This window comes from Chiloscyllium plagiosum, chromosome 9 (genome assembly GCF_004010195.1).
Source record: "Chiloscyllium plagiosum isolate BGI_BamShark_2017 chromosome 9, ASM401019v2, whole genome shotgun sequence".
Taxonomy (NCBI): domain Eukaryota; kingdom Metazoa; phylum Chordata; class Chondrichthyes; order Orectolobiformes; family Hemiscylliidae; genus Chiloscyllium; species Chiloscyllium plagiosum.
Genome location: NC_057718.1, coordinates 92409728 through 92433588, shown reverse-complemented (window position 1 = coordinate 92433588; position 23861 = coordinate 92409728). Strand labels below are relative to the sequence as shown.

The 23861-nt window shown below is 38.9% G+C and overlaps 1 protein-coding gene across 3 annotated transcripts in view; it reads right to left on the bottom strand.

Moving 5' to 3' along the window:
* The window catches only part of kiz (kizuna centrosomal protein), a 185247-nt gene that overhangs the window by 96602 nt on the left and 64784 nt on the right, over positions 1-23861 (bottom strand). For all 3 annotated transcript variants that reach the window (XM_043696537.1, XM_043696536.1, XM_043696535.1), the window contains exons 5-6: positions 22806-23460; positions 2100-2469 (exon numbers count right to left, since the gene is read on the bottom strand). In XM_043696537.1, the coding sequence (XP_043552472.1) occupies positions 2100-2469; positions 22806-23460 (1025 nt within the window). The remainder of the gene's footprint in view (positions 1-2099; positions 2470-22805; positions 23461-23861) is intronic.

The window sequence follows — 23861 nt, the reverse complement described above, 5'->3', positions numbered from 1 at the left end:
AGAAAGGGCAAATAGAAAACGTCTTTCTCCTGGAGGTGGGAATTAAAGAGCATTGGTTTAAGGTGAGAGGGAAAAAGTTTGAAAAAGACCTGAGAGCAAACATTTTCACGCAGAGGGTGGTACATGTACAGAACGAGCTGGCAGAGCAAGTGTGGAGAGGGGTACAAGCATAACATTTCAAAGGCATTTGGATGGTTACATGAATAGGAAGGGTTTAAAGGAACATGGACCAAATGCTGGCAAATGGGACTATGGCAGACTGGGATGCCTGGTCGATGCAAATGAGTTTAACAGAAGGGACTGTTTCCATGCTGTTTGACTCAATGAGTCTATAACTTCTGTTCGCAAAACTAAATAGGAAATCATTAGATTTTTGGGAATACAAAAGTTATTTTGGAAATTTGTGTCTAATGTCAGCACAACAGCTGATTCTTTAAAACCGATTTATTACAAAAACAGACAAAGGTCTAATGGTCAGCTGAGTGCCAAGGATCGATGGCATGGACAGCAAAGTGTCAAGAAACTGAAGACAATCCAATTAATTGTTCATGTTAGTCAACTTGACTTTAGGAAACCCTTTCAAGTGGCAATTCTTGCCAGTGACTTTAAGGTAGGTGCAGTCTTGATGCAAGATGATACATTGGGATTACAGAAGCCAGTTGGTTACTTTTCTAAGAAACTGAACTTATATCAGAAGAAGTATTTTACAGAGGAAAGGAGACTGGGATTATTATTGGCTCTTCAACATTTTGAAGTTGATGTCTTCCAGGGTTGCAAAGAAACACTAACCGACACTGCCCATAATCTGCTAGCTTTTGCAAAAACAAATTTAAGACTCAAAATGCAAGACAGAATCAATAAGCTCCATTGGAACAAGCAATGAATGTTAAAATTGTTCACATTGCTGGAAAAGATAATGCATAGGCAGAAATCATTATCAAAAATGTGATTGTTCTGAAATAATTTAAGCATTTGGGATAAGAAAATGCCAAGAAATTTTTAAAGTCCTGCGTAAGGAATAAGAGTGAACGAATGTTTATTTCCCATGACATTTTGTATGTGTATTATTTTTCTCTGGTGTTGAAACGTACTTAAAATAGTTTCTCATCTCTTTATGGATGAAGGTAGTTAAGAGACCAAATATTTTTCTTTTTGGGATGATACAGTGAAATGGAAATTGGACTGTTATAAAATAGAAATATCAGGAGAATTCTGTATCTTGAAAAACTAGCACTGCTTATTTTTGAGCTGTGCAATACAATGTTGCTTTGTGAAAGGGTGAAGGAAAAATTTAGAACTGAGTGGCACCGAGAATCTTTTGAGTTAAGGAAGTTCGCCTAATGACAGCCCTCCAACCTGCTGAGTTGCAAAATGTTAAATAGTAAAAGTATTAAGGCAGAAGTGACAGCAAACTGAAAGTATCCATCTATCTCTCTCTCCCCCCAAATGAGAAAAAAATTAGAAAATAAAGCTCAAAAGAAAGAATTCTAACAAGAAAAGACTTCTTCCCACACCAAACTGCCTTGTGACCCCTCTCGGTGAGATTGCCAATTTATTGTTCAATTACTTTTTAGATTAGAGATTAGATTCCCTGTTTCAATATTTACATATTTGGCAAAATAATAAAGCAGCTATTTACCATTACAGATGTTTGACAGAAATTGATTCTGCTGATTGTCAGAGCACAGGAATACTCAGAAAATTTGTTGCGAAGTTTCAGTAAGAAAGTCACTTTTACCACAGCCTAATGAAATGATAGCAAACCCAATGTAACAATTTCAACAGCAGACACTGGTAGCCAATTTTCGTTCATTAATCTAAAATTGATATTTGACGATACTATATAGCAATACTCCACTTCAGGTCAACTTTGCTTTCTCTTCAAACTTTACATTGAATCAGAAAATATTATAGCATGGGAACAGACTAGTCAATCCAGCAGGTCTTCAGTGCTGTTTGCTCCATAAGTAAAACCAATTCTCACCTTCTTATTCATATAATTACAATATGAAATCAGCATTATTTAGAGTACAGATTACAGTTTTAAAATCAATTACCTACAAATGTAATTTCTTAAATCAAAGACTAGCAATACTTACTCGTTCTGGTGAGTTTCAGTTGTGTACTCGTGTAGTTCTCCATGAAGGTCACCTTCCACAGATCCACCATGGTCTTTTTCATCTGGCTGATTTAGCAAAGGTACAACATTTTCTTCTTTGAAAATAGTAAAGCTTTTATCTTTGGCAGAGACTGACTCATTGCTCCTTGCCAGATCATCGTTTGTAGTTGTCTTATGAAGTAGAATATGATTACACGGGTTTTCAAAAGATTCCTTCAACTTCAATTCTTCATCATTAATAGAAATGCTAAGGTCACTTTCTGAATCACACATTTCATCAGCCAGTCTCTGCACATCCTGGCTTGGCCTCAGAGCCTCCTCTGCGTCTTTCTTTTGATTCAGGGAACTCACTAAAGAAGGAAAATATAATTTACCATTAACTAATCACTTCTAATAAAATGTTACTGTCACTTCAAACTGACTGTCAAGTTTGCCCAGTTTTGTTTTGCATCTTAAAGGAGACAGGTTATCTACCCTCCTAAGACCCATGTAAAAACAGACAAAGTAATGAACTTGAGGCTCCCTTTCCAAGTGAATGAGTGCCAAACCCTCCTTGCCACTCATTCTATTTAGGGTCATAGAGTCAAACAGCACAGGAACAGACCTTTCGTTCCAACCAGTTCCTGTCGAACATAACCCCAAACTAAATTAGTCCCATCTGCCTGCTCCTGCCCCATATCCCTCCAAGCCTTTCCTATTTTCATCGAAACGTCTTTTAAACATTGCAACTGTGCCTGCATCCACCACTTCTTCAGGAAGTTCATTCCAACCTCTATGGAAAATAAATTGCCCCCCTTTTTTAAGTCTCTCTCCTCTCACCTTAAAAACATGCCCCCTTGTCTTGAAATCCACCAACTGAAGGAAAAGACACCTACAATTAACCCTATCTATACCCCTCATAGAATCATAGAGTCATACAGATGTACAGCAGGGAAACAGACCCTTCCGTCTAATTCGTCCATGCCGAAGACATCCTAACCTAACCTAGTCCCATTTGCCAGCACTTGGCCCACATTCCTCCAAACCCTTCCTATTCATATAACCATCCAGATGCCTTTTAAATGTTGCAAATGTACCAGCCTCCACCACTTCCTCTGGTAGCTCATTCCATACATGCACCACCCTCTGTGTGAAAAAGTTGTCCCTTAGATCCCTTTTATATCTTTCCCCTCTCATCCTAAACCTATGCCCTCTCAATCTGGACTCCCACACCCCAGGGAAAAGACCTTGTCTATTCATCCTATCCATGCCTCTCATGACTTTATAAACTTCCATAAGGTCATCTCTCAGCTTCCGATGCTCCAGAAAAAACAGTCCCAGCCTATTCAGCCTTTCCCTATAGCTCATCCTCCAATCTTGGCAAATTCCTTGTAAATCTTTTCTGAACCCTTTCAAGTTTCACAACATCCTTCCAATAGGAAGGAGACCAGAACTGCACACAATATTCCAAAAGTAGCCTAACCAATGTCCTGTACAACCACAACATGACCTCCCAACTCCTACACTCAAACTCTGACCAATAAAGGAAAGTATATCAAACACCTTCTTCACTATCCTATCTATCTGCCACTCCACTTTCAAGGAACTATGAACCTACACTCCAAGGTCTCTGTTCAGCAACACTCCCTAGGACCTTACCATTAAGGGTACAAGTCCTGCTCTGATTTGCTTTTCCAAAATGCAGCACCTTGCATTTATCTAAATTAAACTGCATCAGCCAATCCTCAGCCCATTGGCCCATCTAATCAAGATCCCGTTGTACTCTGAGGTAACCTTCTTCGCTGTCCACTACACATCCAATTTAGATGTCATCTGCAAATTTACTAACTATACTTCCTATGTTCACATCTAAATCATTTATATAAATGACGAAAAGCAGTGGACCCAGCACTGACCCTTGTGGCACACCACTGGTCATAGGCTTCCAGTGTGAAAAGCAACCCTCCACCATAATTATATAATTCTCTGTAAGGTGACCTCTCAATCTCCTATACGGTCTTTCCCCAGTGATGCTGTTGCTAGCTTTCTCTTTCTCAACCCTCTCCTACTATTAGCCTCCTCATTGTTCTGCCACCATCATGCTCAACCATCTTCTTTGGCTCTCCAAATGTCCCCAGATGAAAATTTTCCACTTTGTCAACCAAAATCAGGGCATTGACTTTACTTTCTCATGTATTTTTCAGATTTGTATTAAAATACTCAAAAAAACTTAAACCTGGTTGCAAGGACACAGCGAGGAACAGAACAATACAGCCTTTCTAGGAAATAGGGATGGTGAACACTAGTAGTTTTATTAACATCAAGCTGAAAGCCTTTTGTATTTCTTGATTAAAGTTCGTACAGTGGTTGAATATAGTACAAAACCACTAAGTATTAAAATTTCAGGGGTCAGACCAGAAAAGTCAAGGTTAGAAATGAAGCAAAATGGAAACAAAATGATGGCAGGTTACATTGTTAATTTACCCAGCCGACCTTTCTCAAAAAACTGGCCACTCAAGCTATCTCTAATACTACTGTGTTCCCAATAATTCCTTTCTCAATGTCAAACAATGTTCCCACAATTGAGAACTCTGATCGTCAGAGGCCATTGGTCACTCTTCCCTAGTACTCCTGCAGGTCAGGCAGCATCAAAGGGACAGGAGAATCGACGTTTCGGGCATAAGCCCTTCTTCGAAATGTCGATTCTCCTGTTTCTTTGATGCTACCTGACCTGCTGCGCTTTTCCAGCAACACATTTTTAAGCTCTGATCTCCAGCATCTGCAGTCCTCACTTTCTCCTAGTACTCCTGCACTTTGCAGCACTACCTGTATTATAATCGCAACCAATGGCTGACAAGTCAGACCCCAGACTGAAACCTGGCTTCACGGGTCCCAAGTTTAAATTGCTACAGTTTGTGACCATGCTGGTTAGTCACAGCATGTTCACATGAGGCTGCCAATGTTCCGCAAAACAAGAACACAAATTTATGCAACAAAAGAATAAGAATATAATTCACATACATATTTGCACAACACCGTTTAAAAAGATCTAAACAGTAAAAGCTAAGTAAAGTTTTAACTTGTTTTGAGTGATACAGTATTCAATTCCAGAGAAACAACATTAATTTCTCAATTCTTTAATATCGTAACTGACATTTCCGGACTGGCGAGATAGATAACTGACTTTTTTTCCCATTCTGCTGGCAGAAAGTTCCTTTCAGTTATGACAGAAAACTTGAATTTTTGTAAAAACTTACATAACTTGAAAATTTCATAAACTAAAAACTTTCTGCTATGGGGTTCACTGTTCTCTGGAAGAGAAAACTTGATTCTTCCTGAAATGAACTCCTGATTCTTCTGAACTAAAGACAGAAACTAAGTAGCTGCCCCAGTTTACTTTCCTATTCTGTCTGAAACTTAGTAGTATAACATTGCATCAATTATCAACACAGGTACCTTGCGAGGCACTTCAGTGAATCACAGGACTTTTTGAAAGTGATGCATTTGGGGATCACTGTTCCACATGACTTTCTGACTTTTTTAAAAAAAAGTTACCTTCACAGAACTGAAAACAAGATTCATCTGCCCCTACTTTAAATATCAAAATGATAATAATACAAATATTTATCACACTTATCTGATCTTGGAAACTCCCCATCCAACAAACAGCTCTTCAAATTTCAATGATTTTATATCCACAGCAACTTCCAAAATCTCTTTATGCTTCCAAAAACCCACTGAACTTGCACTCCAATAACTCACACTTTTCTACATGTCCCACCAGCTATTCCTGGCATTGGCAGAGGCCAGAATAATTCACAATATTACTTTATTTCTCCAATCTCCAAAACTGTTGCATACTCTAACCTGACTGCCCAGAGTATTCCTTACCATCCTTTTAAACATCACTGAGTTGACATCAATTTAGTACATTGGTTATTGATATATTTTTGTTTAGCTAGGTACTGATGCATAATACGCACGAAAATAAGGTTACGATCATATAATCTGTGACATACCTATAATGCTGAATGTTAAAAATGCAATTTCAAGCATATCAGACTATTTCATTGGGAGGCCTGTCAACATGGGAGAAAATAAGCTCCCTTTATTGTTTCTATATATTTTTTAAAAGGACAAATTTTGCGGTCACTTTCAGAGGTAAAACTCCCACACCACTCCTCCTGTTTCTGTTACTTTGCATTGCCTGCTTTTGCTGCCACATGTTACCAAGCACAGAAATTATTTTCCCCCAAATACTCACAAATACTGCCATTCACCCCAAGTACTCTAGCACCATAAAATTCCCTCAACATCCCCACCCACTACTTCTAGATTTATTGCATATCACTTCCAGTTCTCTCAATCCCTATAAATTCCTTCCTGCCATGCTAGTTTCAAGGACTTCGCTCATCCATAACACCAAATATCAACATTCTATTGTGATGTTTATAGCACAGAATGAGAGTATTCAGCCCATGACTCCACGTCAGTTAATAAAGACCTGAATATACTAATCTCATTTTCCAGCTTTTGGCCCATAGCCCTCAAGGTTATTTTCTACTTCTATGCACTGGAATCCTGAAGCTACCACACTACACACTAGTCCCCTCATCCACTTACCAGTATTCATGAGTGTCTCATAGCTATGTTCAACCTCAGACATGTACTTTGACATATTTCTCTTTTTCCTGGCTTTGAAAAAGGGCAAAGATGAAGTTGGATTACTTAGTGGTACAAAGATTTAACAACAAACCACTGATTTCCAGACTCTACAAAGGCAGACACGACGGCGCATTCAACCCTAAATATCCTATTCACAATCTCATATATAAATCTGTTTGACATTTTGTAAAAGTAAACTGCAAGTCAATAATCCTAATAAATATTAAATACTATATGGCATAATATAACATGCATGATGAGCAACTGCATGGGAGGTTACTATAACTCTAATTACAACAACACATGCTGGTTTATATTACAGTTTTCTTCTACTGAACAAGCACAGCATTTAATTTTGGTTTACACTGCTGTTATTTTCTTCATTTATGTACTGGGGCAGACTTCACATCACTTGGAACAACACCAAAACAGTTGTAAACGTTTGAACTTTGATTTTAATGATATAATCTGAAACTTGCCTCTGTTATTGGCCATGGTGCACATTGAACAATAATGTACTCATTTTCACCCCTCTATGGTTACAAATATTATTGCAAAAAACATTGTTTGCGGTATCCAGTTCATTTTTACCATTTGGAGACCTTCTAAAATGTTACTCCATTCTGTCACGGATAACAAAGCAGCCTCAGTTACATTACACTGCTGCCACCTTGAGCAGCAACACTGTAATACAAACATAATAATACTCAGTAAAGCTTAGTTTACTGTAAACTAGTTTCCTATCCCTTGCACCCTGTTAAATACAATGATAGTTGACAAATGGTAGACCGTTAGCTATGTTCAGAACATATAAAGATTCAATCTGATCTAGGAAATAAAAGGAGATATTTCTGAATATAGTGGGTTAAGACCTTGAGGCATGTATTTGAAAAACAACTGGCTAAAATATAGAATCTTCTTTACCTATCATCTCAAACGATCTTACATGTGACATCAAAGTCCTTTCTGTTTGCCCGCAACAAATGCAAATCTGAACATAGTTTGGAACAGGTTTGATAAGCACACTCAGAAAGGCCACAAAGATGGCAAAGCGAAACTAGAAATATTAACACTGGTGTGAGTTGGGACTGCTTTTATGAACTGGATTCATAAGTTCACAAGATATAGAAGCAGAATTTGGCGATTTGGCCCATCAAGTCAGCTCTGCCATTCGATCATGGCTAATATACTCCTCCCCCACTTTTCTGCCTTCTCCCCATTACCCTTCAACCCAGTACCAATTAAAAATCTGTCTAACTCCTCCTTAAATTTACTCACTGTCCGAGCACCAACTGCATTTTGGGGTAGCAAATTCCACAGATTCACAACTCTTTGGGAGAAGCAGTTTCTCGTCACCTCCGTTTTAAATTTGTTACCCCTTATCCTAAGACTAAGACATCTCATCCTAGAATGCCCCACAAGAGGAAGCATCCGCTCCACATCTATTTTATCCAAACCTTTTATCCTCTTGAGTACCTTAATTTAATCTCCCCTCATTCTTCCAAATTCCAGAGAGTATAGGCCTAAACTGTTCAATCTCTCTTCCTACGACAAACACCTCATCTCAGGGATCAATCTAGTGAAACTCCTCTGAATTGCCTCCAATACCACTACATCTTTCCTCAAATAAGGGGACCAAAACTGTGCACAATATCCCGGGTGCGGTCTCACCAACATCTTGTGTAGTTTCAATAATACTTCCTGACCTTTATATTCTATTGCTTTAGCTGTAAAAGCCAAAGGGATTTCTTTATTATCTGCGGTACCTGCATGCTAGTTTTCTGTGACTCATGAACAAGGACACCCAGATCCTTCTGCACCATAGCACCTACTAGTTTGCTGACTACATTTTCCATTTCAATGTTGATTATTCTAAGCTCTACCTCCGACTTGGCCTGTTCCAATTGAAATCGTAGTATCGTCCTCCATCATGAAAACCGAGACAAATGTTGATTTAGCATTTCCACCACTTCAGTGTTCCCCACTATTAACTCTTCCGTTTCATCTTTCAAGAGACCAGCGTTCATCATCTTGACTCTCTTCCCTTTTATATAACCATAGGAACTTTTGCTGTCCTTTTTGATATTTTGTGCGAGTTTTCTTTTGTAATTTACCTTAGCTCTTTTTATTGATTTTTTAGTATCCCTTTGTTTATGCTTCAAAGTTTCCTACTGGCCTTTGCAATATGGTATACCTTAGTTTTTGACTTTATATTGTCCTTGAACTCCTTGTTTAGCCATGGATGATTTTTACCCTCCTTACCATCTTTCTTCCTCACTGGATTGAAAGTATATTGTTGGAACAAATGAGATTAAACTGGAGAATGAACTCTACATGTTGTTCTATCACTGACCTATCCAGACAGTTCTTCTATAATGCCATGGTTGGGTTCCTGTGCAACGCTGCATTATAGAAAAATCGTGCTTTAGAAACAGCGTTTAAAGTGTTGGCGTTATAATTGCATTACAGACACCTCTCACTTTAAAAGTTTGCACAGTCGAAACAGCATCCCCAATTCATCAATTGCATTACAGCAAATTCACACAGACGAAACTGCATTATAACAGAACGACCTTTTCTAGATCTGTCACATCAGATTCCTGAAACAGAAAATTACTTCTTTGATGTGATGCACCTTTCAGTACAAGAAGATCATATCTTAAAAATGTATCCACTGAGGCCAATCTTCAATGTGGACTAAACAATATCTGCACAGTGATCAGATAAATTACAACATACATGACTAGTATAACATTCATACAGTGATAGAGATGGCTTAACAGATCAATGGTAATTTAGCGCTTGAGCATTGTACTGTGCCAGCTTAGACAGTAGAGTCTATTATGTTCATTATGTCTTTGTAAGTCCTAGTTTCACATCAAAGGTATCTAACCCTATTTTTTGCTCTTTCTCCATATCCATCACAATTTTTCTTCATCAAATGCTCATCTAATTTCTGAGTAAATGTCATGATTGAGTTGGCTTCAATTGCCACTTGTGGTAATGCACTCCATATTCTAATAACCTCTTGCATGAAATCAATGCTTCTAACCTCCCTTTTTACGTTTCTAAATTTATGACCCCTTGTTACCAATTCACTGACCAATGTAAACAATCCTTCATATTTTAAAAAGTTTAATTATTATTTGAACAATTCTATTAGGTTCTCCTTAACCTTCTCAGCTCCATTTAATACATTTCAAATTCATCAAATCTATCAGCAGAACAACATCCTTTAAAGCCGGTATCATTCAAGTTGAACCCTTCTCTTGGCTCAAATATTCTGTCTTTAAGAGGAGTCCCCAAAACTGGACACAGTACTCCAACTGTAATCTCCCCAATGCATTGTCCTAATACTTCAGATTGCCTTAAAAAAAAGCAGTAGTAAGGCAATCAGCCCTCAAATCTGTTCCATCATTCTATTATATCATTGCACTTAAACTCAATTCATGCAGCAAATCTTCATATTCCTTGCTATCCATTTCTAAGAAACATCCAACAATAACAATCGACCCAGTATCCAAAGACTTTTAGGGCAGAAATTTCCAAAAGTCCAATACCGTGTGTATGAAATGAATTGTTCTGATTCAATTCTAAATGATTTGTGCCTAATATTTATATTCAGAACATTGAAGCATGAGTATGCAATTTGTCTGTTGAGTCTGTTTGACAATCGAATACTGTTGTGGTTGATCTGGTTGTGATCTTAGCTCCACATTCTAGTCTGCACCCCATAATTCTCTACTCCCTTCACTATCAAATATCTATCTAACTCAGCTTTGAATAAATTTAAAAAACAAATTTCTAACTAATTACTGGGGAAGAGATTTTCACTTCTAATGACACAGAGAAAAAGAAAATGCACACATCAGTGTCCTAAAAGGGAGATATCTTAATCTTAAACAATGTCTCCCAGTTTTAGCCTTTCCCAAAAATAGAAACATCCGCTAAATATCCACCTGATAAAGTCCCTCCTAAATCTTGAATGTTTCAGAAAGTTTACCTCACATTCTTCTAAACTCCAGTTGATACATTCCATATTCAACCTTTCCACATACAATAAGCCCAGGAATGAGTTGAGTGAACCTTCTTTAAATTGTTTCTCATGCAATTAACTTTAATAATGCTGAATAATTCTTTAGTACTGCTGAAGAAAAGGCACATTTTGTTGAATCTTTTCACCTTGCACTCATCAGGACAATTCACAAGAAAGGCCATGATACAAGGGAACAACATTTATACTGAATGAAAGAGGTCCAGACTCTGATTGGTCATGGCATCATATTAAGAAATGAACCAGAGACTGGCTGTCAGCTGCTTTTTTTTTTGAGTTGAAACAGGCAAAATGTGCAGGTTCCTATACTTTCTGTCTGGCCCAGAAGCAGTGTCTTTAAATGAGTTCATGAGTTTGCATGAAAGAAATGGTCTGATTAGGGTAGCCATTCTAGTTCAGCATCAGGATTGCATGAAGAAATGGCTCAGTCAAAATTTATGAAGTCGCTGATAAGGCCTATCCTATAAATGTGGAACTGCAAGAATTTCAACATATAACAGAGAAGGTAGGTTTACAGCAGATAGCAGTAGAGAACAAACTTGTACATTTCTCAACTAGGACATCAGGAAAGGATGGTCATTTGACTGCTCCATTTCAAACATGAATTTGAGAGAAGAATGGAGCCCATTAAGACAGGTAAGGAAATCATTACATGCAGCTGCATATAGCAAGCACATCACTTAGATATCAAAAGTAAGCATGAGGTAGGAGGTTAGGCATCATTCCATGTAAACAAAGTTTGGCAGCTAACTGTCAGTTATCATGAATTGATGCAGTTACAATCACCAAAGTCCACTTGCCAATCAATCAGCACTGCACTTTCGTACAATATAAACGTTTTTCCCTTCAGTTTAATATTTCTTGTGGCTTGTCCTATTGAGTTCAAGATAAAAAGCTTCAAGAAAATGTTGGTTCTTAAAGTCTATCCAATTTCTGACCTAACATTAATTTTTGCAAATTTCTACTATGTTCTTTCAACTTAAAACTACCCTTAACTTCCTTAAATAGCCACAGATGATCAATCTTTGCTGCGAGTTATTATATGTATTCTTCAAGGTTTGCTACTTTAAGTCTACTAACCTACTTTTAACCTAATTTCACAGTTTACCTGTGCTCGCTCTGCCTTCATAGTTACCTTTATTTAAGTTTAAGACACTAATCATGGATGCCTCCTCCTCCCTTTCAAACTGAACAATAAGTTCTTTCATATTGTGATCACCTGGAGGCATCTTTACCATGAGTTTGTTGATTAACCTCAGTGCATATTACCAGGTCTAACAAGAACCTGTCAACTAGACTTGAAGTGTATTGCACTTGAATGTATTGGAAGTCACATCAATTAATATGCAGGATCCTGTTCTCTGCGGACAGAAAGTACAGGACTTGTCCACTGAGCCTGGTTTAACTTAACAAAATAGCTGACAGTCAGTATATACTGGATCATATTGCTTGAAGAAATTGCCTCAGACACAGTATGAACTTATTTTCCAGGCTACCTGCACCAATCTAAATTTCCAATGTACATGTAAGTGATTTTTGTGGCACATTTCTTACATTCCTCAGCTATTTCTTTTTGCATGCTCTGCCACACAGTGTAATAACTGTTTGGGGGCTGAAAAACTATTGCCACAAGTAACCTCTCAACTTTACTATTTCTTATCTCTATCCAAACTGAATATATATCTTGATCTTGCAAGGCCATTTCTCTGTCCTAAATTAATGCAATACTTAATTAAGACAGCTATCCCTCCACTTTTTCCTAGCTTGTCATTCCAATATGTCAAATACCCTTTAACATTCAGATCCCATTCTTGGTCACCTTTCAATCAAGTCTCTGTAATACCCATCAGGTCATGAATATTTATCACTATGTTAACAAAATCATCCCTTTTGCTACAAATACTGAATGCATTCAGATACAAAGCTTTAAACCCTGTTTTCTTTTGGCCTTTTTTACAATCTCTGGCCTCATGTGCTTATGTTTGTATGTTCAGCCCATTCCTGTCGTACCCTGGTAATCATTACCTAACACAGCTCCCCTCACTTGATCCCTGTCCTTAACTCTTTAGTATAAAGCCCTCTCTGATGCTTTTATTATATGATTCGTCAGAACACAGGTCGCAACCCAGTTCAGGTGTAGGCTGTCCAATGGTACAGCTCTGAGTTTCCCCAGTACTGGATGTCGGAACCCCAGAAATCAAAATCCATTTTCCCCACATTAATCTTTGAGCCATGCATTGCTCTCTTTAATCTTACTTATTTTATGTCAATTTGCTTGTGCCTCAGGTGAGGTTCTGTTTTTCTTAATATAGCCCCTCGCTACTCAAAATCACACAGCAGAACCTCTTTGCTTATTTTATTTATGTTGTTGGTACCTTTATGGGACACTGTCATTAGATCCAACACATCCACTGTAAGTTCCTTTCCAGCCCAGAGAATATGTTCCAAGCACTGTCATCAGTCCAATGGTCTGTACTTCTGCTCTTAGCTGCAGAGAACTGTGTCTAAGCACTGACTATGTTATCCTCTACTACAACTACCTGTATACTGCTATTAACATACCCTGTTTGAATGGTTTTCCTTACAACAGTGCCATGATCAGTTTGCTGCAGCTACTGCTATCATTCATATAAGCAGCAAGAACTTCAAACTTATTCCACCTCTTGGGTCCCCCCAACTGCCTCAGTCAAAGTCTCACTCCACTGTTCCAGATCACTAACAAAATCACAATACTCTTTCTGGGAATAAAGTGTCCACGTTACTTTTCTCCACCCTAAGGTACTGCACAGTATCCAGCTCATATGTGATTTGTGTACACGAAGACCTGGACCCTTTCATTTCACCTTACTTCAATGACACATTAATGAAAATATTCCAATTTGACTCTCTCAATTCTCAAGTAGAGAATATCACATTTGGTCAGATTAAACTAAAAGTACTACAGCTTTACTCAAGAGTTGTCTACCTCCCTATGTAATATCCTGCTGTCATCCACATAACTTCTCATTCCTTTAGTCTTCTGTAAACCAGAATGCAGAACTTTCTGCTTTTCATTCCAATCATCGTTTATAAATGGCAAAACGTATTACCTGCCGGCCTCTTCATAACAAGATTAGGTTCAACATTCAATTCAAGCAGGGATAGAGAGTGAGAATAGCTGGACCATGCAGGGAGTGGAAAGGGTGGAAGGCAGATGGAGTAGATTTAGATTAGATTACTTACAGTGTGAAAACAGGCCCTTCGGCTCAACAAGTCCACAACGCCCCGCCGAAGCGCAACCCACCTATTCCCCTACATTTACCCCTTACCTAACACTACGGGCAATTTAGCATGGCCAATTCACCTGACCTGCACATCTTTGGACTGTGGGAGGAAACTGGAGCACCCAGAGGAAACCCACACAGACACGGGGAGAACGTGCAAACTCCACACAGTCAGTCGCCTGATATGGGAATTGAACTCGGGTCTCTAGCGCTGTGAGGCAGTAGTGCTAACCATTGTGCCACCGTGCCGCCCACATGAATAAGGAGAGTAAAGAAGAGGGAAAAGTAAAGGAGGAGTTAAGGGAGAAGAGGACAACTGGAGAATAGTAACAGGGAGGTGTAGAGGGCGGTAAAAGGGGAAAGATCAAAATTACAGCAGCAATGTGGAGTAACTACTTTAGTGAAAGGGAGATAGCAGGGGAGGCAGGGTGAGATGACTTGTTCTATGACAGATCAATTTAAGGGATACATTTACCATGAATTAGGAGGATAGGCCTTAAGTGGATGAATGTTATAAATAGTATTTGTATGGTAAACTTAGCTTATGACACTGAAAATAAAGGCAGTTCCTGCATCGAAGTCTGTGGAATCAAGAAGTCTTAAGTGGCCATAGAAGAATTCAATGTTGACTGCTTTCAAATATGGACACTACTTTCCTGAAGTGATTGCACAAAGTGGGTGACTTTCAATATAGCAGAGGACTCAATGTTTTCTAATCCATTTTAGAAATGTCACAGCTTGATCAACAGATGAAGATTTAACTGCCCACATTTGCTTGTATTTTAGGTAACTCTAGTACAAATTCTCCTGCAGTGCCATCTAATGGAGAAAATATGCAATTGTTCAGATATTAGACTTGCGTACAGATTTGTTTTTGACAGGCAAAGTTACTTATCACTTTCACCAGTTGCCTGTAAAGTGTCATTTATATTACATGCAAACAATGTTGTGACTGACCGAACATTGAAATAGTTTGAATCAGGTAATGTAAATTAGTGCACACTTGTTTTATATCACAGATTCTCAGACCTCGGAGAGTCTGTAGTGACTTTCCTGGGAAAAGAAACAAACGGGAAACGAAGAAAAATGCAAGCCACCCACTTTCAACATATTAAAATTTTGTTATCGTTAATCCCCCAAAGGTAGTTGAAAAGATATCCATTTCTCAAAACTTTGAACCCGCTTCATGGTCTTTGGTGCCTCAACTACCATAGTTTTCAGTAAGTAGTCATGCATTTTTGTTTGGGGGAGATGAGGACAGGTGAATGGTCAGCCATTGCTGTAACAATTGAATACTTGCAATTGGGATTCACACAAAGAGCAAGTGCCATTATAAAGCAGCCTGGCTTTTAACACTCGAAGAATGTTCTGATTATATTAATCTCCTGTTGGTTTGATTGCTGCAATTGTGGAAAAAAAACTGTCAGTTTGTCAATGCACTATGTTGCAATAATGTAAATTCTTTGGAAAGATTAAATAACATTCAGAAATTTGGCTGGTTTGCAAAGATCTGTGAAGTATTTCAGAGAAGGTTGCTTTCATGTGAGTACTCTGTAATAAAATTGAATGGAAAGAAACTAATTTTTCTAAGGGAAGCAGATTTTAAAAGACTGCTGCTTGGAGTCTGCTAATTCATACAGATATGACCAATGACTGTTTGTATTGGATGTGACTGTAAATTGATTAGCTACTTATGCCATTATAGTGCCATGACAAGGACAGAATGTTATTAGAGTCACACTGATTCTTTATCACTGGTTTGTCTGATCATTGTCTAAATTAGTGAAATTGTCTTCAAATTGCTCCTCTAATTGCCTGCTGTCTTAAAAGCATATACAGCACTTTCCTATGAGTATTATCTGGTATTAAATTTAGGTTGAGTATCCCTGATTACTCATTGATTTGAAAAGGGATCCTTCAAACAAAAAAAGTTTGAATGCTTATAAACTAGTGCTTTATAGTATGCCAATTAACGTGACTCTCAAACAATTCAGAAGTAGAAAACCCCATGTCTATTGTTCATACTTACTTTTCATTTCTTTCCCTTGTTTCAACTTGCTTCCTTCATCAATAGCGATATTAACATCTTGCTGCTGTGGAGTCTTATAATTGCCTGACAATATGTCATGAAAATAGCCAATATGAGGCTTGATATTGATTATTTGCAAGCTCTTCAACTATGCCTAAATGAAACTGCTGCCTCTAACTACAAGTAACTCTGAGTTAAGCTTCAATTCACAAATTCTCTCAACCAAGAATCTATCCTTGGTACCCTGCAAGTAATAAATGCCAACTCTTGACATTATAATCCAAAGTCATGTCATCAGGTTCATATGTATAGAGTTTATCTACCTCTTTAGACATATCAGGCCACATCTCTGAAGTAGATGGGAGTTGAACCTGGCCCAGATACTACCACTCCACTACAATAGCTCCTCTGGGTATCAATTCTGTATCACCACCAGTTCCCTCAACCTATCCACCACCTTTATTGCATGAGCCATAGTTTCCTCTAATTTAAGCCTGGGAAACACCAAAGCCATTCATTTTATTAGTTCCTCATCATTAATTCCATACAGGGCATGGGCATTGCCTCAGACTGATGCACACTCTTGGCAACCTAAGGTCGTATTTACACCTAATGTAACCTCTGATTTCTTAGCCTCTCCATCGCAAAGGCCACTTATATCCACCACCAGAACACTCATCTCTACCTTGCTTCAGTCCACATAATAGGAAAACCTCGATCATGATTTTCACATCCTCAGACCTGACTGTTCAACTGCACCCTTGCTCAACCTCCCAATTACATCCTGCATAAACCTGAGCTTAGTCAAAACTGCTGAACCACATCATATCCTGTATGCCCAGTACACATTTGCTCCAAGATCATCAATGGTTCTGCAGATATCAATGTCTCAATTTAAAAATTCTCATCCATCTGTTTAAATCCCTCCATGATTTCACCTACCCTATATCTGTAACTTTCTCTATCCCAACAAGCCTTCGGTAACTCTGCGCTCAACCAACTGGTCTTTTTTCTTCTTCCTCCTCCTTTAAAGCTCACTCTCTAGTCAGTTATTAAGACTTTTTGTATGCTCAGGGGAGCTGCATCAGCAAAAACATATAGAAACAGATTTGAAACTAGTGGTATGATCTAAATCTTCCCAGTGTCAATGACAGAATATTCTCCATACAGTACCATAAGAGTTAGGAGCAGGAGAAGACGATTCAGCCCTTCAAGCCTGCTCTGCTGCTCATGATGATCATGGCAAATTAAGCTGCTGTCTCAAGTCCATTTTTATCTGAACCCCCCTAAAACCCTCCACTCTCTTGTCTTTCAAATTTCTAACTCAAATAAAAACCACATTGCAGTGGAAGCTGGAGATGTAACATAAAAACAGAAATGGATGGAGAAACTCAACACATCTGGCAATATCTGTGGAGAGAGAAATAGTTTTGAGTCCAACATGATGCTCCTTCAACTGAACTAGAAAATCAGTGCTTTATACAGTTGACAAAGCGGGTGGAGGAGCAAGTGGAACAGATGGTGAGGTGCCCAAAGCAAATGCAAAGGGAGGGCTCTTGGTAGTGGAAGAGCGATATATAGAAGAATAGATATTAATGGGAAAAAAAAGCCATAAAAGCAAACCTATGCAAACAAGACACTGGGTGGGGGAGGAGTGTAATCAAATGGAGGTCAGTGTTGGCCTGAAGTTGCTGAACTCAATGTTGAGTCCAGAAGCTGTAAAATGGGGTGCTACTGTTCCAGTTTGATTTGGGCTTCAATAAAACGGCACAGAACAATGAAGTGTTATAATGAGAGCAAGATGGTGCGGTGAAATCGTAATTTACTGGACAGCCAGGACCATTGTTAATGAGCATAGTCGAGGTGTTCTACAAAATAACCACCCAGTCGGTGTTTGGTCTCACCAATAGAGACAACTGCATGCGAGCAGTGAATGCAAAGACTAGATTAAAAGAAGTACAAGTAAATAATTTCTTCACCTGGAAGGTGTGTTTGGGGCTTTGAACAGTGAGGAGAAATAAGATGAAAGATCAATGTTACACCTCCTTCAACTGCATAGGAAGGTACCATGATATGTGGTGTATTAAGGGGTTTCAGAGTGATTGGGTAGTGAATTAGGGTATTATGGACAAAAAGTTCCCCACAAAAGCAAGGGAAGATGTGTTTGTGGCTTCCTGCTGGAGGTGACAGAAATGTTGGAGCATGATATTTTCAAAGTAGAGGGTAGATAACAAGGGGAACACTTCTGTTGTTCTGACAGAAGGATAAAGAGATGACGGGAGAAGTTCAGGAAATGTGGTGGACATGGCTGAAGGCCCTGACAACTCCAGTCTTTTGTTGAGGAAAAAGCAAGACATATCAGAAGCATCTCTGTATGACACGGAACCATTAGAAGAGATGTGACAGGGATGGAGGAACTGGGAGAATGGAATACAATCCTTACAGGAAGCAGCATGAGAGAATGTTACGGTAACTGTGCTGCCTTCAGACCATCCTAATGGATAAACGTATGGAGGAATTCCAGTCCATGGTGAAAAACAAAAGAGGCAGCTGGAATCAGGAAACTGGACATTGTGGAACTGAAGTAGTGTTACAAGTTATCACAAACGTAGCAGGAACAGACTGGACAAGGAAAGAAAAATAGATTCAAGTAAGGAAGAAATAAGTTCATTGTGCAGGAATACCTTGAAACAATGGGAATGACAGGGCAGTGCTATTGGGATTTGACCCAATGACACTGAAGGAACAGTGATATATTTCCAAGTCAGGATGGTGAGTGGCTTGGATGGGAAATTGCACGTGGTGGCAATCCCATGTATCTCTGCCCTATCCTTCCAGATCGGAAGGTGATGTCTAAGGATCTGTGGTGAACTTCTGCAGTGCATCTTGTAGATAGTACACTCTACTTATACTGAGTGTTGATGGTGAACAGAGTGGATGCTTGTGGATGTGGTGTCAATCAAGTGGCTGTTTTGTCCTGGATGGTATCAGGGTTCTTGAGTGTGCTGGAGCTGCACCCATCCAGGCAAGTGGGTAATATTATATCACACTCCTGACTTGTGCCTTACAGACAGTGGTCAGGCTTTGGGAGTCAGATGGTGAGTTACTTGCTGGAATATTCCTAACCGCTGACCTGCCCTTGTAACCACTGTGTTTTTGCAGCGAGTCCAGTTGAGTTTCTGGTCAATGGTAACCCCAAGGACATTGATAGTGGGGGATGCAGTGATGGTAACACCGTTGAATGCCAAGAAGCAGTGGTTGGATCATCTTTTATTGGAGATGGTCATTGCTTGGCATTAGTGTGGCATAAATATTACTTGCCACTTGTTAGCGCAAGCTGGATATCATCCAGATCTTGTTGCATTTGAACATGAACTGCTTCTGAGCAGTCGCCAATGGTGCTAAACACTGTGCAATCTTCAGCGGAAATGCCCACTTTAGACCTCATCATGGAGGGAAAGCCATTGATAAAACAGTTGAAGATGATTGGGCCAAGGATATTATCCGGAGGAACCCATGCAGCAATGTCCTGGAACTGAGATGACTGACCTCCATTAACCACAACATCTTCTCTTTGTGCCAGATACGACGCCAACCAGTGGAGAGTTTGCCTCCAATACCCATTAATTTCAGTTTTTCTTGATGAGAAACTCAAATGTCGCCTTGATGTCAACAGATATCACTTTCAACTCATCTCAGGAATTCAGCCCTTTTGTCCGTCCATGCTTGAACCAATGCTGTAATGAGGTCAGGAGCTGAGTGGCCTAGTGGAACCCAAACTGTGTGTCAATTATGTGATAATCAGCAGGACATTCCTTGCCTATATTTAACTTGAAGCAATGAGACTTCATGGGGTCTGAAGTCAATATTGAGGACTCAGAGGTCAACACCTGCCCAGTTGTATACCATGGTGTTTCTACATCTAATGGGTCTGTACTGCTGGTGGGACCTCTGGGGATGGTGATGGTGGTGTCTAGGACATAGTCATAATCATGAAGTCATATTTGACAGACAATATCAAGCTGTTGCTTGACTAATCTATGAGATAGCTCTAACAATTTTGGCAGTAGCCGCAGATGTTAATAAGGAGGACTTTGCAATGTCAACAGGGCTCTTCCTGCCATTGTCTTTTCCTGTGCCTTGGTCAATGCCAGGTGCTACATTCCCGTTCCATTTCTTTGTTGAGACTTTGGAGTATTCAATACAGCTGTGTGGCTTCCTGGGCCATTTCAGAGGGTAGTTGAGAAACAAACCCATTGCTGAGGCTCTAGAGTCACATGTAGGCCAGACCAGGTGAGGATGGCAGTTTCCTTCCTTGAACTCCTTCCCTGAAGGACACGAGTGAGCCAGTTGGATTTTTCTGACAATTGACAATGGTGCCATCATCAATAGATTCTTAATTACAGATATACTTTACTGAATTTAAATCCCACCACCTGCTGTGGTTGGATTTGAACCCAGTTCCCAGAAAGTTAGTCAGGTTTCTGGATTAATAGGAAGAAGGGCTTATGCCCGAATTCCTGAAGAAGGGCTTATGCCCGAAACGTCGATTCTCCTGTTCCCTGGATGCTGCCTGACCTGCTGCGCTTTTCCAGCAACACATTTCCGTTTCTGGATTAATAGTCTTGCAAAAATACCACTAGACCATTGCCTCCCCAAATTCAATGACCCAGTCTATTTGTTTTCTAGGGGTCGGAATTCCACGGATTAATGAATGACTTTCTGAGAAAATATATCTCATTTCTATCTTCAAAATGAAACCTTTTATTCTTAAACTGTGCTCTTCATTCTACTCTCTCCTACATGGGGAAACATCCTCACAAAATTCACCCTGTTGAGTCTCCCTACAATCTTAAATGTTTCAATAAGATCACCTTTCATTCTTCTAAATTCTAATGGGTAAAGGCGTAATCTGTTCACCCTTTCTTCACAAGACAAGTCCTTCACCTCATGAATGAATTCAGTGAACCTTCTCTGAACTAACTCAAATTCAATTATGTCCTTTTTCAAATGAGGAGAGCAAGATTTTATACTCCAGAGATGGGTTCTGGAAAGCTCTGTACTGTGGCAGTAAAACGTTCATTTTCAGATGTTTTGTCACCATACTAAGTAACATCATTAGTGAGCCTGTGGTGAAGCACTGGTGGTATGTCCTGCTTTTTATTTGTGTGTTTAGGATTCCTTGAGTTGGTGATGTCATTTCCTGTGGTGATATAATTTCCTGTTCTTTTTCTCATGGGGTGGCAAATGGGATCTAAGTCAATGTGTTTGTTGATACAGTTCTGGTTGGACTGCCATGCTTCTAGGAATTCTTGCACGTGTCTCTGTTTGGCTTGTCCGAGGTTGGATGTGTTGTCCCAGTCAAAGTGACGTCCTTCCTCATCCGTATGTAAGGATACTAGTGACCTCAGCTCCTGATCTCATGACCCATTCTCACTAGTATCTTTACATACAAATGAGGAAGGACACCACTTTGACTGGGTCAACACATTCATCCTAGGAAAAGCCAGACAGAGACACAAGCTAGAAATCCTAGAAGCATGGTACTCTAATTGAAACTCTATCAACAAACACATTGACTTGGATCCCATTTTCCACGTCTTGAGAAAAAACAGGAAATAACATCACCAACCCAAGGAAACCTAAACACATAAATAAAATGCGGGCCATACCACCATTGCTTCACCGGAGGCTCACTGATGATGTCAACTAGTATGGTGATGAAACATCTGAAAATGAACCTTCCATCTAAGTGAGCAAACTTACATCCAGAACCTCAACCTGAGCTATAAATCTTCTCAAAGCTTGCTAGTGGCAGTAAAAGTTTTCCACTCTCATATTCTATTTTCCTTGCAATAAACACCAACATATCATCTGTCTGCCTAAACACTTGCTGTACTTCCAGACTAACTTTTTGTGACTCATATACCAGGACACTCAGATCCATCTGTACATCACATTTCACAATTTAAATAGTATGCTCCTTTTTCACTCTTTCTGCCAATGTGGACAAGTTCACATTTTCCCACATTAGCCTTCAACTGCCAAATTTCTGCCCACTTATTTAACTAACTGATAGCCTTTTGTTGCTTAATTTGTTCCCCATTTTGGTGTCATCAGTAAATTGAGTCATCACACATACTTGTCACTGCTAACATAAACTCAATAAAATGACTCAATACTATCTTACACCTTGTCAACTAAATCAAGATGATTAAGAGTTAATAACAGCTCAAGTCCCCTAAATAACCCACTATGATTTTAATTTAAAAATGTCAACTTTGGACTTCAAATCCACATAAGGTTGTTCTGTGTCGTAGCATGTCCTTTAAAGATCAGACAGGATCACAGACATTTTAGATGGCAATACTAAACAACTCTGGGAAACAAAATTCTACATTCAAGATACAAGATGAGTCATTTTGCATTAATTCTTATCATTAAAAGTAATATTCTGATTCAAATAAGAACTTCAGTTTTTGTAATATTTAAATAAATCCTAATATCCACCTTATGAAGGAGCGTCGCTCCGAAAGCTAGTGTGCTTCGAATTAAACCTGTTGGAGTATAACCTGGTGTTGTGTGATTTTTAACTTTGTACACCCCAGCCCAACACCGGCATCTCCAAATCATAATATCCACCTGAAAGATTAGTAAATCAGCAGTGTACTTTAATCAAAAATGACAAAGTATTACCCAAATGAAAAATGCTGTTTTCTTTTGTGTTCATGCTGGAAACTCCTGAACACCCACTATCTTGGTGCTGATCCATGAATTGTCTCTGAAACCGCTCATGTGCTTGTTCACTTACAATTATGTTTTTGAGATTATTTTCTTCACCTGTCAGGCGATTCTTAAAATCATCCAGTACAATGGTTTGTGTCAACTCTTCCTTAATGGATTCTAACTGAGTCACAGGTATAGGTAATTCCTGACTGCCAGCTGAACTATTTGCTCTAATACGCCTATGACATTCTATTCCTTCATAGCAAAGTCGTTCATTTCTTGAAGAGATTACAGGAGTGAATGGCATTACTTGACTTGTTTGGAGTCCTGTCTCCCTTTCTATTATGTCAGAAACAGTGTGGAAGTCTTGGCTTCCCTTGCTTGACATGGGTGACTTCAAGTTGTCCATCACAGATTTACTGTGCGTTGTTGTCACTGACGCTGCCTGCCTGTATGGCTGGGAAGATGTAAAGCTCTCCACATGCTGCTGACATTTTTCTCGTAAATTTGAACATGTTCCATTTGAGGTCCATGATGCTTGTTGGTCCATAATGCAAGTGGTGGATAATCCTTTTGACATGTGCTTTCCAACATCTATATCCTTTTGTCTTGACAAATTCCCTGTCTGAAAAAGAACACATTGAACATCACCTTGCAGGAAACTGAATTTGATTTTATTTTTATGGTTGGCACATTGAATAAAAACAATTATGCCTAAAATTGAGAAATATTTTCTCTTCAACTTCAAAAATATGATAAAATCAAATACAAAACATTAATTTGATTTTTTTAACCACAATAAATAAATCTCCCAATCCAATTCTGGAATATTCTCCAAATGCAAATATGAACAGCATTAGGTTTGCTGACAAAGATTCACAAAGAATTTGCCATTCAACGTGGGCAACAAATAGGCTTCATTCAGTGTTTAACAGCCTGCCAGAGTATTTCATTTATATATATAAAACATAACAGTAAAAAGATTTTCTTCATTTTTAAATGATACTTTAATGTCAGAGGATGCTT